The sequence below is a fragment of the Chionomys nivalis genome, chromosome 2, assembly GCF_950005125.1.
Source record: "Chionomys nivalis chromosome 2, mChiNiv1.1, whole genome shotgun sequence".
Classification (NCBI taxonomy): domain Eukaryota; kingdom Metazoa; phylum Chordata; class Mammalia; order Rodentia; family Cricetidae; genus Chionomys; species Chionomys nivalis.
In genome coordinates this window covers 25,115,495-25,132,441 of record NC_080087.1, presented here as the reverse complement: position 1 = coordinate 25,132,441, position 16,947 = coordinate 25,115,495, and the positions used below count along the sequence as shown (strand labels likewise).

General features: G+C 42.3%; 1 protein-coding gene across 3 annotated transcripts in view; it reads left to right on the top strand.

The window, feature by feature from the left end:
• The window catches only part of Phactr2 (phosphatase and actin regulator 2), a 271,200-nt gene that overhangs the window by 69,167 nt on the left and 185,086 nt on the right, over window positions 1-16,947 (top strand). The window contains exon 1 of one of the 3 annotated variants that reach the window (XM_057761360.1): window positions 16,403-16,531. The exons of the other annotated variants lie outside the window; for them this stretch is intronic. Coding sequence (XP_057617343.1) covers window positions 16,519-16,531 — 13 coding nt within the window. The 5' untranslated portion in view covers window positions 16,403-16,518. Of the gene's footprint in view, window positions 1-16,402; window positions 16,532-16,947 lie in introns of those variants that run through there. 3 annotated transcript variants of the gene reach the window in all.

The window sequence follows — 16,947 nt, the reverse complement described above, 5'->3', positions numbered from 1 at the left end:
CTGGAGAGGGGGAATCTTCTTAAAAGTTGGCATGAGGGGCCAGTGAGATGGACTGGCCAATAAAGGCACTTTCTGTGCAACCCTGGTGACCTCAGGCCCATCCGATGTAAAGGTATAAAGAGCACAACTGACCCCACAAAGTTGTCCTCTGGCCTCAGATGCATGCCATGGCACTCACTGGCCTCCCCATGCGTGTGTTTGTACACACACTAGTAATCGCCATCATCATCTTCATCATCATAGTAATACTAATTTTTAACTTGATGAGATGGTTTTACTAAGATAGGGTAATGTGGTGTGGATTGAATAATAGTTTTCAACATCATAAACTCTAAATCTGTAAATATGCTATTTTATATGTTAAAGGGGGAGTTAAAGTAAGGTTAACTTAAGGTTAACACTGAATTCAGAAAGTTATCCTGGATTGTTCAGTTGATAGCAATAAAAATACAAGCGTTTATAAGATGGAGACAAGGAAACCAAAAGAGGAGAAGTCCACATGACCATGGAGGCAAAGTTCTGGGTGAAGGGGCTACAACCAAAAGAATGCGCCAGCCTCTAGGCTAGAAGGGACATGATTAGTACCCCTGGAAAGATCCCAGCCCTGTCAACACCTTGATGATGGCCCTTTGAGACTCATTTTATATTTCTACAAGAATGAACTGAGGGGTTGGAACAGTGTCTCAGTGGGTAAGAATACTGGCTGCTCTCTCAGAGGACCAGGGTTCAGTTCCCAGTACCTACATGATGGTTCACAGGCATCCCTAAACTTAGTTCCAGGAAATCTGATGCCCCTTTATGACCTCCAAAGGTACCAGGCTTGCACATACACCCAGACAAAAATTACTCCTACCCATAAAAATATTTTTAAAAAGAGCGAGTCGAAGTTGCATTAAGCTGGTAACTGTGTAATGTTTTGTTACAGCAGCAACACTAAACTGAAACTGATGAAAAGACATTGATGGAAACAATCTGAGAGCAGAGCCACCAACTAGACACAGAAAGCCAGCGGAGGAAGGCTGAGTTTCTCTGAGAACAACCACCCATCCTGACCCATGTGCCTGCTTGTATGTTAGAGCATGGTGAAACTTTAAATGTTAGCCAAAATCTGTCTTGTTCTGCATTTTAGACGCAAACACTCACCTCCTTTTCTTCTATAGCTCCTGAGCATCTTCCTAGGACCACCTTGGTAGTTGCACTGAATCTGACCCGCCTCAGAGACATTCGCTGTTTTTTTCTCCTGACAGGTTTGTGGAGATGCTGGTATTGGCGCTCACTGTTCACTGTGTCAAGTTAACCAGCGTGGGCACTGAGCACAGAGGCCAAGTTCATTAGTTGAACTGAGATAGCTACTCACCCTGACCTCCATTGAACAGTTAGCCCTTTGGGGACTCAGCACTTGGCTCCAGAGTGTCACTTTTGCTAATAAGGAAAGATTTGGGTCACCTCTACTTCTTTCTCCAATGGGGGCCCAGATAAGATAAAATCACGAGGGTGACAAACATTGATACCCCACTCTACACATTTTGGGCTCTGAGATGTGGGTAGAAACTTCCCTGGATTCTGTAAGAAGCTCAGAGAGAACCTGATGAAAGAAATTTTTTTTTGAAAGTGAAAGACTTTAAGAATTTTAAAGATTTTCCTGCTGCTGAAATAACCAAAAACAAGGGCCCTGCTTGGACCACAGTGTAAACTGGGCTGTCCATCACGAGCCTGGTCACTCACTCATTGTGAAAGCAATCATCCCACATTTGGTGATATCCTAGGGACTGTGAGGAAGAATGAGAAGATTCCTGCTTTCGTGGTTTGTAATAGAGGAGAGGCAGCCAATGCGAGTGTAATAAGAAACCACCCCGCCAACAAACACCTCATCGATAAAGAAACGGCCCTGTTTGAATTTAAGTCCCTCGCAGCCCAGAGTACCTTGTTTGATGAATCCCAGACAGATCCCATGCCAAGAACATTGTTGGTTGCAGGGTGTTGTCAGCGTAGGAATGGCTCTTGAAGATCTGATTTACTTCCTCCTACCTCTTCCTGCAATACAGTGGATTTAAACCAACCTGTCTTTATAGAACCAAGAATCCGGATGGGATCTAAGGGGCTGTAAGTTTGTTCCACTGGCTTGAGCTAAATGCTTTTGGGGGTCAGGCAGCCCATGTGTGTGTGTCTACAGCTGAACAAGATAAGGGGCAGTGTGGACTCTGTGAAACTCAGAGCACATGCCTCACATAAAGCTTTTCCTGTACAGCCTGGTCAAATAACCACATCATGGGCTCACACTTGATTAGACCGGAAGTTGGCAACGTTGAATCATTGGTCATTAAGACAGTCTGACCCCCTTCTTCTTCCCTTCCTTTCTTCCACTATTTTAGTAAGATGCGGTGACACTGTATTGCCACAGATGATCTCTACTTATCAGACTCAAATGACCCTCTCACCTCGCTTTCCCCAGTGGCTGCATGACAAGCACAAGCCAAGGTACCCTGCGCTCACCTCTTTTTTTTCCCTACCTATTGGAGAACATTCCTTTAGTGACCATGGGTGGAGCACGGTCCCAGTCAGGTCTCCCACCCAAGGCTACCAACCCTCCGTCAGCTGGGGGAAGCTTGTCAGCCCCTTGGTTGACACAGGGATTAGTTTTGATCGTTAGTTTGATTAGATTAACCAACACTTAAAGCTTTAACGAGGCCCGCCTTTGTGTGGGCGTGTCTGTGGAAGAGTTTCCTTGCTGGCCTTTTACTGAGGAGGGAAGATCTACCCCGAATGAGGGTGGTACAGTCTCATGGGACTGACGGAGAAAACTGGACTGAACACTAGCTTTCTTGTCTCTCTGCTTTCTGACTTGGGCTGCGATGCGCCGAGCTAGCTCACATTCCTGTCAGTATACTGCCTTTCCTGCCACGATGGACCGGAAGTCCGTCTTCTGCTAAGCTTCCTGTCGGGAATTTGGTCACAGTGAAGTGAATACGTGAGGTAGATTCCCTGACTGATGTGAATTCATCGCCGTGGGTTCGCTAACTGTAGCTTGCAGAGAGAACTTTCTTAAGCCATGGATTTCTGGGACAGATTTTCAAGACCAGGCTTCTTTCCGTATTCACTAATATGTAAGAGTGGACATCCTCCACACGCAGTGGTCATTGTCCTTTAGGCGTTAGTCCACCTTTTTGACTGATCAATACAACCAAGAGCTCTCTTTTTGGGGGCAATTACCCAGCTCACATCAGACAGGAGCTTTCTTTCACACGGCTGTGATGTGGTTGAACTGCTGCCGACCCAATCACTTTTTGAACACTGGCCATAGGAAAAAGAAGTGCATGTGAAGTTTCTGAAAATGATTTTTAAAAATCCTTAGAGTGACATGTACTTCGATCTGGCTAATGGCAAGCATGCATCATTGTGCTTTGACTTATAGATTTATGATTTAGACTTCCTTCAGAAACAATCTTAAAATGCTGGTGTCTTCTGGAATTTAGAAAGACGCTCAAATCGGTGCAATGGCCCACCATGGTTGTAGGTGGCCTTTTCATTCCCACCTTGCCAGTTCCCAAATAACCAACATGGAGACTTAACATTAATTAAAAACGTGTGGCTGATAGCTTAGACTTCTTACTAACTGACTCTTACAACTTAACCCATATTTCTTATCTATGCTCTGCCACCAGGTGGTACCTTTTTTCAACATGGGACATTAATCTTGCTTCTTTCTGCCTCTCTTGTGACTCCTCCGACTCCGCCCTTCTTCCCGGCATTCTCATTGCCTCAAAAATCCTGCCTAGCTATCAGTCAGTCAGCAATTTATTAGCAATGAGAGCAACACATTTTCACAGTATACAGAAAGATTATTCCACAGCACATGGTGATTTTCACACCAAGACCACTGAATGCTATTGAAGACCAAGAGACTTTGATTGTTGTTTTTGTTTTTGCCAAGACATGAAAAATTAGCCTTTACTAGTCAAATTGAGAGAGAAACCAACAGTTTTAAAACAGGTTATTTTACACAGAATCTAGGAATTCCATCGACTTAGATGTTCTGATAGAATAGAGCTGTTTTTGTTTTGATTTTCCATTTCCCAGACACCATGCATCTACCTAGACACTCGCTGCTGCAGAAGATTGGATTTTTGGGTCCCAATGGCCCTTTCTCATCTCTCATTCTTTGGCATTGAGAGGGGACTACATCCCATGGCTTTTACTTTGTGACAGAGGAGGGTTTTTTTCCAATCAGGATCTCCTACTGGGTATATACTTGAGCATCTGTCTTCTTCATGCAGTACTAATAATATCCACACTGATGTTAAATGCCCAAAATGTGCAATATCAAAAAGTCTGCTAAGTACTCATTTTAAAAATAAAACTCAGCTTGTCTAAGAATGCAGCTTAATGGTAGAGTGCTTACCTAGCATGCATAAGCCTCTGGTTTGAGATGTACACCTTGGGAACAAAAAGGCAATAGTCCCATCAACTCATAGATGAACATTAATTCTATGAAAATTACAAGAGTTATTTAAAGAGGAGCATGAGGAGGCAAAGATTAGACAAAGGAGTAAAGCTTGAAAATCTTGGGAGATGCCATTAAGAGTAGGATGAGTCTACATTTTTGATCTCCTGTGGTGGTTTGAAAGACAATGGCCCCAAAGGGAGTGGCACTCTTAGAAAGTGAGAACGTGTGGCCTTGCTTGTTTTGTTGGAGGAAGTGTGTCACCATGAAGTGGGGCTTTGAGGTCTCATATATGCTCAAGATACCTCCCAGTGTCTCAGTTCACTTCCTGTTGCCTGCAAGATGTAGGACACTTGGCTACTTCTCCAGCACCATGTCTGCTAGCACACCACGAAGCTGTACCATGGTGATAATGGACTAAACCTCTGAAAATGTAAGCCTCTTCACAGCAATAAAAACAGTAATGCGTCTCCCTTCTGAAAAGTATGATTTGGGAACTGCAAGGGCACAGAGGAGCCATGAGAAGGGGAGTGTTGAGATAATGCAATGAGTAAATCTAGTGCTTAGGCAGCACAGCTGAGACCGGCTACCCCAAGTTAATCTTGGTGCCAGTGTCCTTTGGCACAGGGTACTCAGCTTTTCATAGAATGAGAATTCTAACCTAGATCCAATGACACTCTGTTCCTCTGCTGTACAGTGGTAAAGACAACATTGTCCTTTTGGGTCCTATCATCCAGAAAACATATACCAAAGAACACAAATAATAAACCTTAAATAGAGCTTGGGGATGTAAACTCAGTTGAAATACTTGCCTAATATGCAGGGTGCCTTGGATTCAGTCTTTAGCACTGCAAAAAAAAAGTAGGCTTGGCGGTTTGGGGCTGTATTCTCAGCACTGAGGAGCTAGAGACAGGAGGAGAAGAGGTTCGAAGGCATCTTTAGCTACGTAGAAAGATCAAGGCCAATCTGGATACATAATATTCTGTCTCAAAAACCAAACAAGAGAGATGTAATAAAAATGTCAGTGTAAAATGCACAAAGTAGTAAGTTTATGTGGTAATGAGTAGAAGTGGAGCATGGAAGATTCTTGTATTTCCTGCTAGCTAGGAAAGGCTTCAGCGAAAAAATGACAGTATCAAGGGAGAGAGGGAGAGGAAGGGAGGGAAGAAGAAGGAAGTGATGTCTAGTGACTAAATAGGGTAAGACATGTGTCAGAGAGTTTGCTGACCAGAAGGAAGATAAATAGACTTCATAGATGGTCATGGTAGTAGCTCTGAATGAATGAATGAATGAATGAATGAATGAATGAGTGAATGAATGAATGAATGAACTGAGGACAAAAAAACATTTTGGTAGAATTAACTGATGCTACAGATAGCCAGTAAGTGGGGCACTGCAGTAATTTATCACAGAAATCATCATGCTTTCTCAATATATATGTGAATATATAATTAAAAAGTTACATTGTCTGGTATGAATCATGCATATTATGCAGCATAAAAATAAAACACCTTGAAAGCCAAGCTCAAGACAAGATGAACGTTTCAAAAGGGCAAGTGCAGTGCATGACTAAGACATGCATTTTATTGATAAAAGTTTTTAATTTTTGAATGAGAGCAATAAATAGCATAATGGTTTAAAACCTTGATCTAATGACTCACAAAAGAGCACGTTCACAAATTGGTTCATAATAAGTTGATTTTTCTTCTTTTTAATGTCAGAGTAGAAAAACACCTCTTTGAAGAAGTGCACCGATGGCTGGGTCCCATGAATCCCACGGACATTTGTGGATAATTCTTGGTGAAAACCCAGCTAGCAAATGGCTTGTTCTCTTTTGTCCACGGTTGTTCAGAAAAGCCAATCAATGCATGTTGCTTCTTTTGTAATCTTAGTGAATGAGCTGAAAAGCCATGAAAATTCTCCCTTTTAAAGCTTTTCCAACTAGATCACAAAATCTGCATCCTAATTTATGTCAACCCCATGAGTCGAACCCCCGTTCAGCAAGTTGTGAGTTTGGTAGCTGGACAGGGTGGAGGCTAAATATTACTGTTGCTTAATAGCGTATTGTTTGTTTATTTATTCATTTGGGCTGGGGAAGGACTCAGGGTCTCACAGACATAAGGCAAGCACCCTAACATCAAGCTGTGCCCTCTGCTTGGCTTCTTATCTTTACATAAAAATAAATGTTGGCAGATGTTCTCCTGCGGTCTTTCCTCACAGCAGTGAATGATTTTGTTCTGCTCTTTGATACACATTCCACCCATGCTAGAGCAGATTTTAGTGTTCATATTTTATTGATGTGTGTGTTGGGGGGGTTAGTTTACATATTTTATTTGTGTGTGTTGGGGGGTAGGTGGCACAAATGCCATAGCCTGCACGTGGAGGTCAGAAGACAGCATTGCAAAGTCAGTTTTCTCTTGACCACTTTTCCATGGGTTCTAGGAATCAAGCTTGGGTCATTAGGCTTGCTGGACAAGTGCCTTTAGCCACTGGGTCATTTCTATGATACCTAGAGACAGCTGTTTAATGCCACCAAGCTATTACCATTCTTTTAGTAGATACTCCAAGTTTTCAAGACGATATAGAACTATAAATTGTCCTAACCAAAAAAAAAAATCTAAAACTAACTATCATACCCAAACCTAAAGTTATCCAAAACTTATTTGCTTTTGAAACCTTAAACTCATTTTGTTATATTTATACAGTTTTACTTTTATGTGGACGTGTGTGTGTGTGTATGCAGGTATATATGCACTAACCTCAGTTATTGTTCCTTAGGTCTTATCCACCTTGTTTTGTTTTGCTCATTTTTTGTTTATATAAAATTATCACAGCACAGTCAATAATAAATAATACATTTTCTTAGCTTCTCACTGTGTCTTTCATTAAACAGTGCCTTCTCTTTGGTTTTCTTTTCATTTTACTAAGATACTGTACCATCCTATAGTCATTTTTAGTCTTTGCATCAATAACTATGATACTTTGATAATTAATGATAGTATGGGCAGGATGGCATCAGGGATTCCCTAAAATTCTTTTCTTTAGGCATCTAAGATGATTCAGGAGGAGTCTATAATGGCCTAAATTCCGTGCCTCTTTCTTGTTTCCTATTTATTTATTTATTTTTTGTACTTGATTATTTTTATAGATACAATTTATCTCTTGATGAGCACCCTTATTACCTCTTCTGTAGCATGGAATTCATAATCAACAGTGAAATGATGTTACTTGTTCTTTTTAGTACTAGCTGTTGTAGTAAGATACAGTCGTGTACTACATAAGGACACTCTTCCAATTGATGACACCCACATTTCAGAGTGGTCCCCTAGGACTGTAAGGGAGCTGAAGATTGTCCATTATCCTATTTCTATTGTCTTGTCACATTATCGCCATTGTAATGTCCTAGCACAATGCAGTGCTCCTGCGTGCAGTGACGCTGCTGTAAATGGAGCCACTGTGCTGTCCATCATGTCCTTCATGGAAAAGTATAATCTCTGCAATTTCACTCAGTGTGTAATACTTGATGGTGATAAGTGACTATGTCATTGGTTTACGCATCCACTCCACCATAATTTATAGATGTTTTTGTGCATGTGCCTTCCACTTACGGAGCATAGTCACTGTAAAGGGAATGCCTTGTTCTTCTAGAAGCATCCTCATTTATCTAGGGCTTCACATGTCTTTTGACTGAACTAGGGCTGTATGCTATGATTGACTTACACATCTAGGAGTGTGTAAGCACAGCATGTGACATTTATACAAGGACAAGATTGTCCAATGGCCCATTCCAGACCATGTCCCATTACTAAGTAACATTTGACTGTGTTTCATAATTTGGTTGCTTTATTCATCTTTGGTTCGTGTCTTTGGATTTTTCCTCTTTCCCTTGTCTTTTAATTGTTTTATGGTATTGAAGTCACCGCTGTCTTGTCTGTCTGTCCCTCATTCTAGTCAGAATTCTAAGGACACTTTGGGGTACCTACACTATTTTGAGGGGATAATGTTGATCCAGCGCTTATCAACATGAAACTTACTAATTCTTGGTATGAGAAGTCCTTCTGTATATGTGTTGCTTTTATTGGTTAATGAATAAAGAACATGGCTTGGCCTGTGACAGGGCAGAGTAGAGCTAGGTGGGGCGGGGGAGGAGGAAACTAAACCGAATGCTGGGAGAAAGAAGGCAGAGATGCGAGAAGCCATTAACTACCAGAGGGGGAAGATATGAGCTGCCAGCTGAAACCTTGACAGTAGGCCATGAGCCTCATGGTAAAATATAGAAATAATGGATGGGTTAACTCTAGATGTAAGAGCTAGCTAGCAATACGCTTAAGCTATTGGCCAAACAGTATTGCAAATAATATAGTTTCTGAGTGATTGTTTCGGGTTGGGAAGCCGGGAATGAACAAGCAGCCTCCTACTACAAATTCTCAATTTGAGAGCTTAGCTTTTCATAGTGGCCTTATGAAGTTGTAGGTTTTTCAACATCGTCTCTTGAGTCAGTCAAGCATTCTGTTCAGGCATGGCGTGCCTGTGGCTCTGCCTCCTTTCTTACGTGGTGCTCCTGAAAACCCATCAGTACCGTGGAGCTGAGCCTTGGCCTCCAGCTTGCCTCACGAGGCACATTAAGCACAGCTGGTTCCGGAATCACCCTGCCCACTGCTTGCAGCTTTGGGCTCTTTTAGAACCCAAGAAAATGGTTGTATAGCTCTTGAGTTCACCTGGAAATTGCTTGTGGGATGTTTTCCACACCATTGCTCTGTATCTAGAGCATTGGAATGATACCCAATGTGGATTTATCAAAATGTCTTGACTGAAAAGTCTCTATACTTGCCAGATGGCAGTGACTGGCAGGTAAGTAAAACTTTACCAAGAACTAGAGGTCAGGTAATCTGAGGGCAATCCAAAGCCTTGGGGTTTAGTGTAAAGATTTTAAAAGTTTTGATGTGCATGTGCTCATGCATGTGGGTGTATCAATGTAATTGTACATGCATTCGTTCGCATGTGTACAGAGGTCAGTCTCTTTCACCATTACTCAAGTGGCAACATTTTGGTTGTTCTTTTGTTTGTTTGTTTGTTTTGTTTTGTTTTGTTTTTTTGAGACAAGGTCTTCATTAGCCTGGACTCACCAAATAAGCTAGGATCTGCTGTCTACATCTCCCCAGCACTGGAATTACAAGCATGTGCCACCGTGCTCAGAATTCTGGGGGTGAAACCCAGGTCCTCATGCTTATATAGCAGGCATTTTATCAAATGGGTCACAGTGCCACCCTTAACCAACATCTTGGGTCTGGAGAAATATCTCTGCTGGTAAAGTTTGCCTTGCATGCACAAGGCGCTAGGTTTGGTCCCCAGCATCTCATAAAGGCGTGGTGCTGAAGGCCTTTAATCCTGATACACAGGAAGTAGAGGAGGAGAATCTTGAGTTCAGAGTTATCCTCAGTTATGTCAAGAGTGCAGAGTTCAGTGCCATCATGAGCTACAAGAGACACCATCTTAAAAAAAAAAGGAAGCTCCTTTAATCTTAGCACTCAGGAGGCAGAGACAGGAGCATCTCTGATTTTGAGGCCAGCCTGGACTACAGATTGAGTTCCAGAATAGCCAGGGCTATGCAGAGAAACATTGTCTTGAAAAAAATGAAACAAAAGATCTAACTAGGAAGGAAACTCATTTGGAAGAAGAAGGGGTTAGCAAGAGTAAGTGGTAGAGGAGAAGGCAATGGGGCAAACAATCTAGCTACACTGGATATGTGTATAAAACTGTCAAAGAGACATTTTTTAAAAAAGATATTATGTGGGAAATGCCATTGATAAACGGAGAGCAATGAATGTTAACAATTGGTTCCGGAATCCCCAAACACACCCTTCAACTTCAGGGAAATCTCCCGAAAAGATTATTCAAGTAACCCAAAACACAGGCACGCCACAGATGCACTGTTTAAAATCCAGATGCTAAAGTGTCAGGCAGATGCCTCATGCTTAAGCTCAGACTCTCCTAGATTGTGACAGAACTTTCTTGCATGTATTTTTATTTTTGAGGAATTTGTTTGTCTGCTAATAGGTCAGAAATTTGGGTTAGTCTTAGGAGAGTTATGAACCCTAGCACTTGGCTTATCAAAATTCTGTCTTATAGCTGTTTTTGTAAAATCAGTGGCCAAGATACCTTCAGAACGGATTCCCAGCAAAATTTGTTTCTAAAGGAACTGGGAGCAATATTTCTCATGGGACGTTGATATTCCAGCACATTTTAAAAATATATATCTTAGGAAAAAATCAGAACGTGAAAAGGTCAAGCAGCCAAATAGACTGAGCTTCGTTTCCAGGAGCTGTTGGGGCAGGACCTGTGGGAGAAGAAGGGGCAAGCAACAGAATAACTTGAGCAATTTATTCTCTTAATTTTTCCATGGTAAGGGAGAGTCTGGCTTTGCAAGGAATCCAGTGCATGCACCGAAGTATGGCATTTTGAACCTGAGAGTCAAGAACTTCTCTGCCCCTTGGAAATGTGTCTCTGGCTTTGCCTGCTCACAGCATCCATAGGAACTGCCCTGAATCCCCCCAGAACTCTAAAATGCAGAATGCTGCTGCCCAGGGTCCTCCCTGTGACCCCTTCCCCATCCCCCATCTATTAGGAAACTTAAGAAATGATACAAAGGGCTGAGATACAGTTTAAGGGTAAAGCATTTGCTAAATATATGAGCTATATTCAAGCTCCAGAACTACAAGTTTAATCTTGATTAGTGAACCCTGAATAACTTCATAGGAAACCCAGGCAAATCTGTGCCTGCACGTGGAGCCTGGAAGAGGGTCTTGGGTGGCCTCCTCTATCACATTCCACCTGTTCCTCTGAGGCAGGCTCCCTCCCTGAATCTGAGGCTCATGTTTTCTCAGCTATGCTAGAAAGCAGCAAGCCACAGCAGTCCTCTTGGTGATGCTTCTCGATTGAGCTGGGGTTCCAGGAGGGCTCTGAGATCCAAATTCCAGTTCTCATGATGGTTCTTCCAGTTCTTTTAACCACTGAGCTTTCTCTCCAGCCCCATTAAAAGAGTTATGTAAAGAAAGATATACTAAAGATGTTCACATTGGTATTGTTGAAGGCCCAGAATATCGCTGGCCTTTGCGGTTGTTACCTGAATTGAACAAGTTTGGAGTCAAAAACATTTCCTGTTTGCTTGGTCCTATAAAATGTGAATTTTGGATTATTTTTTTTAAATTAACTGTATACATGTATTTGTCAATTTGACATAAACTAGAGTCATGCGGGAAGAGAGAGTCACAGCTAAAGAATTGCCTCTGTCGGGTTGGGTTGTGGGTATATCTTTGGAGGGCTTTCATGATTAATTTTTGGATGTAAAAGGTCCCATCCCACTGTAGGCAGAGCCAGCTGTGAGCAGGTGGTCTTAGGTTATAAAAGAAAGCAAGCTGGACAAGTCATGGAAGGAAAGGCAGCAAGCCATGTTCCTCCATAGTCTGTGCTTCAGTTCCTGGCTTCAGGTTCCTGCCTTGAGTTCCTGCCTTGGCTTCCCTTGATGATGGAGTGGGACATGGCGGTATAAGATGGAATAAACCATTTCTTCCCCAAGTTGTTTTTGGTCAGTGGTTGATCACAGCGACAGAACGCAAATGAGGACATATGGTTACGTTGTACTATTGGGTTAGCTTAGTAAATTCTGTAATGATCAATCAGGGTAATTAGCTTGTCTGTCACCCTCAGATCATTGTCACTGTGGGTGGGGGAGCTGACAACATTCGCATTCTTTTCTGTTAGATATGTTCAGTACACTATTGGAAACTGTGGTCACCTTCTGTGTTCTAACACCCTGGGGCTTGTCTTCTGTTGCCCAACCTTCTCTCTTTTCCCATTTCCCCTCTTCAGGTGTCTGCTAACCACTGTCCAGTTGTCTTTATCTATGGTTCTGTAAGTGGGCGAGATCATGCAACATTTGTCTCTTGTGTCTGGCCTGTTTCACGTTAACAGTTCCTGGATTTGTTCTGTCATCGACGACGGGATTTCATATTCTATTTTTAATGGACAACTAATACCCAGCCACGTATTTACTACCTCACATTGAGGCTCCCCCAGGTTGGGTCCACGGCTTAGGTAAACACGGACATGCAGATGCCTCTACAATATATTGATTTCATTGTCTTTATAAACACAAGCAGTACTGTGGTTGTTTGATCATCTGGTGTTCTATTTTTAGTTAGCTTTTTTTTTTTAAAAAAAAAAAAACCCTCTGCATTGTTTTCCATAACTGTGGTAATTTACATTTCCATCAAAAGTGTGTAAGAGGCCCAATTTTTCTCTTTATTCCCTTGCCAACATGTTTGCCTTTTGGTACCAGCGATTCTAACTAAAGGGAAGTGATGTCCCGTGGTTTTGACACGGATCTCTCTGATGATGGCAATGGGGATCATTTTGCTCACATATGTGTTGGCCATTTCTTGTCTTGTTTTGTAAATGTCTGTCTATTCACATCTTTCACCTCATTTTAAAATCGGAGTCTTTGAGGGGAATATTTTGCTCTTCAGTTTTTTGGGGGTTCCTTGTGTATTTTGGATGTTAACCCCTGGTCAGATGTATAGTTTGCAAATGTTTCCTCCCTTTCTGTATGTTGTCAAACATCTTCTAAACAACCTTCTCCAAACACTCTCTATAAAAGAGAAGGAAACCAGATGGTGAGGGTCGTAACCCTCTTTCTGAAGGTGGGGTAGCATTGAGGGTCCTGTGGGTGCAGGTGGTCCAAATTACCTCCAGCTTCAAATAGTGATTGCCAGCAAGCTAGAAACTGTACATATGGGAGGGTTAATAAAGTCAGGAGCTAAACTCCTATTTAGAAACATAGCAGAGGATATTCGGGTAGATCGGTGCAGTTTCTATGCCACATAGCATCTCTGAGACAATTGAAAGCTCCCAGTGAGAACTTTATACCCACACATTCCTCAGCTAAAGTATACATGTGCTTCTGAATTAAATGGGTGGAAGGACGGATTCTCCCTGTGCCTTGAGGGCAGTGGACCATGGATTGTACCTTTTTCTTGCTATGTGACCTTTCTGGGTGCTAAGCAAGAAGAGAGAAAAGGTCATTGGGGTAACAGTGGCTGGAACAGGGCAATGAGATCTTGGGTCCTGCAGACAGCTTATCTGCAGAGCCTGGTTCATGATAGGTACACGCTAACGGTTTCATTATTTCTAGAAGTCTCCCTGTGCGGCTCATCTTGCATTATATGGAATGGTTTGGGAGATTAGCCGGGGAGGACAGGAGAAAGTGAGTTTCTTCATGGACTGGAGGGGTCTTGTCGCAAAACAAGTTAAAGTTTTTTTGCCACTTATTTTATTTTTACAGTTTTTTTTAGTGCTCTTAAGTTGATAAACTAAATGTATCAAACTACGTATAGTTATGAAGCATGGCCTGATGTTGTGACATATCTACATGATGTTATATGCTTAAATCAAGCCAATCAGCATGTCAATCACCAAAGGAAACGAGCACCTACCATTTTGGGTTGCAAAACTGTCCTGGAGGATTGTAATCCACCACTGGTCTGAATTGGGTGTCAACTGTGTTTCTGAATTCATGCTTTTTTTTTCTTAAAGAAAGGCCGTACAAAAGCATAGACTATACAAAAGTGGATTGTCCTCAGTATAGTCTAAGTGAATTCATACAGACAGTAACATTAAAATTGCTACAGAAAAACATGCTTGTTCACTCTGAATGAAATAAAGATTTTAAGTAGTATTCAAACGGGTTTTAGCATTTAATAAACTTAAACAGAGCTAAGATATTCCAGAACTTCTCGCATGTTTAAATTGCATGCAAGGACTTGTGGGTCTGATGTAAATTGCACCAATGAGTATTTATGGGTTGTCCAAGGAACCTGCTCAGCATTTTAAAGTGTATTTCAAATAACCAACAAGACAAGCCTCCAGAACACCATCTGTTAGTCCTTTAGAGGTGTGGTACAACAAGAAGAGGAACCACAGCTTAAATTTTGGAACTACGAACAAAGATAGCATAATGATATCTGTGTTGGGGGATAAGGACTTTCCATTGATGATGTTCAGCCATGTCTTGCCAAGGCCTCAGACTTAAGGATGTACTTTCTCTTTTTCATATTTCTCTGTCAATTCCTCTATGTTTTCCCCCTCAAAAGTAGTTAGTTTGCCCTAGATTTTGTGCTGATGACAGTCACATCTTAATCAGGGCACGTTGATGAGGTGTGCAGGCCACAGTGACTTTAGTTTTATGGGAACTAAGCTCTTTATTTGAATCCATGGAGTGATAAGTCTTTGAAATCATGTGACAGAATTAAAATTAATATGGATAAAAAGTCACTGGGGGACCAGCGACTGCCACAGGGAGATGGGATCCTGAGTGCAGCTTGTAGGTAGTGCCCTGTTTTGTAGAGCCTCTCGATGATGGTTCTGTTACTTCTAGAAGTCTTTCTAGGTCGCCCATACTGGAATGCTTTGGGAGGTTGGCATGGAAGAGCAGGGCAAGGCGAGGGCAGAATGGCTGAGAAACATAGGAACTTCGAAGGAACTATTTCAGAGTTACCGGTGATACGCCTAAGTGCCGTGGTTGGTTTTTCCTCTGAAAGAACCCAACAGCTACAGGAGTGTCTGAACTCACCACAGAAGGACAAGTCATTAAACGCAGTTGCATTGGTGGACTAAAAAAATGTAAGTGGTTTGTCATTAGGAGTTCCAGTGAAAAAAATCTGTAATAAGTAGCCCCCTTTTATGATTTAATAACCATAGGCAATAATAATAATAAAGATTGTTGTTTTTGTTTTTTCTTGCTGTGTAACTGACACCCCTACCTCTGCTTCTCAAATATTGGGGTGACAAGTGTGCATTGTCACACTTGGTTTTATGATGGCCTGGGCTTAGAACTCTGACCTTCAAGCATGCTAAGCAAGCCCTCTGCCACCAGAGGCACACCACCAGCTTTTCCTTTTTCTTTACCCCCCACTTTCAGAACGATCCTACAGAGCCTCGCTGTATTGTATGTTTATTGTACTGTCGATCCAATGAGAGCATTGTAAATCATCTTTCTATACCTGACAAAATGCAGAAAACAGAGTTGTTTGGGCCCTCGGATCTCGTGTGATTGCAGCCACATGGCCCTGGATGAGGTTTCCCCAGGACCCTGCAGCGCTCTGAACTCTCATGTCATGAGCCGTTTTGCGTGTCTTTGAAGGGCTTGTTTACGCAGCCCAATTACGGGACAGAAGTGCCGTGGCCTTTCAGGTTTTCATCTCTTTTGACCCTCGGGTGCCCACTGCTCAAATAACTGCAGAGAGCAAGACACAGTCACTCTTCCCCCGACCCCTTCTGGCAGATGTCTCCTTTGATTCGTGGTACTAGTGAATTCCCTTTATGTTTTGTGCTGAGGGCAGGTGGATAAAAAATTCTGCGCAGGAATATGGAAATTAATTACAATAAAAAAAACACCACTAAAATTGGACAGCAATGCATTTAAATATTTTATCTGCCTCTCCCTGCCCCCCAACAATAAGCAAACACTTTCTACTCTTAACAGGAAAAGTCATCCATTCTTTCTGTGATATTAGTCCTAAGGGTTGAAGCCCACTTAGCCTAACCCCCAGAAAGGATCCTCCATTGGAGTATGTTTGGAGATTCCCTGTTACCTTTCGATTATCCGTGCCTCTTCCTGTTCCTGTTGGCTCTGGCATCTTTTGGAAAGCAGTGTGTTTTTGCATAGCATGTGCACTTTTTTTTTCCTCCCCCAAACGTGCAGCACATTCAACACTGCAAGCATTTTCTTTCTTTCTTTCTTTTTCTCCTTTGCTTAGAACAGAGGTGGAAACCCCGGGGGACTCAAGTACCCACTTGATAGGCTCAGTCTCTCTTAATCAGCCTGTAATGGAGCTAATGGCTGTTTGTCATCCTTGGAGATATAAATTTCCTGGCGGTGGCTCCTGCAGACAGTGCGTGAAGTGTGCTCTGTGTGCCAGCGAGGGCTGATAATCAGTATAAGGGCAGGGTGCTCCGTTTAGTCAGAAGAGCCAGGGCTTCTGGGCTGCCAGCTGCAGGACTCACCTCGCCACTCCTGAGACATGGATAAAGCCGGTAGGTCAAATGAGCCTGAATTCTTCCTAGCTGCTGGCTTCCCCTGCACCCCATATCCTCTGCAGCATGCATCTTTTCCTATCTGTCGCTTGCATTCTGGACTTCACTGTTCCAGATTGGGAGGCATGCAGTGTGTTAACCCCGATGGGCCACCAGGAAATTCGTGTTCTCTTTGAATCTCTTTGAAGTTTTAGGAATTGGGGACACAGATTAGCATGCCCCGGGTCACCTTTTGGAAGACTGCACTGCTATTCTATTTAGGCTGCAGGAAATGTGGTGTTTGCTTTTTTGTGCTCAGCACAGTGGGTGCAAAAAATGCATGTAGTTAATGACAAAACTATTTGCTAAGGGATGGCAGAAGGTAAAGGGAGTTACTATTAAAGAGCTGGATGAATTTTTGAGAACGTTACACTATT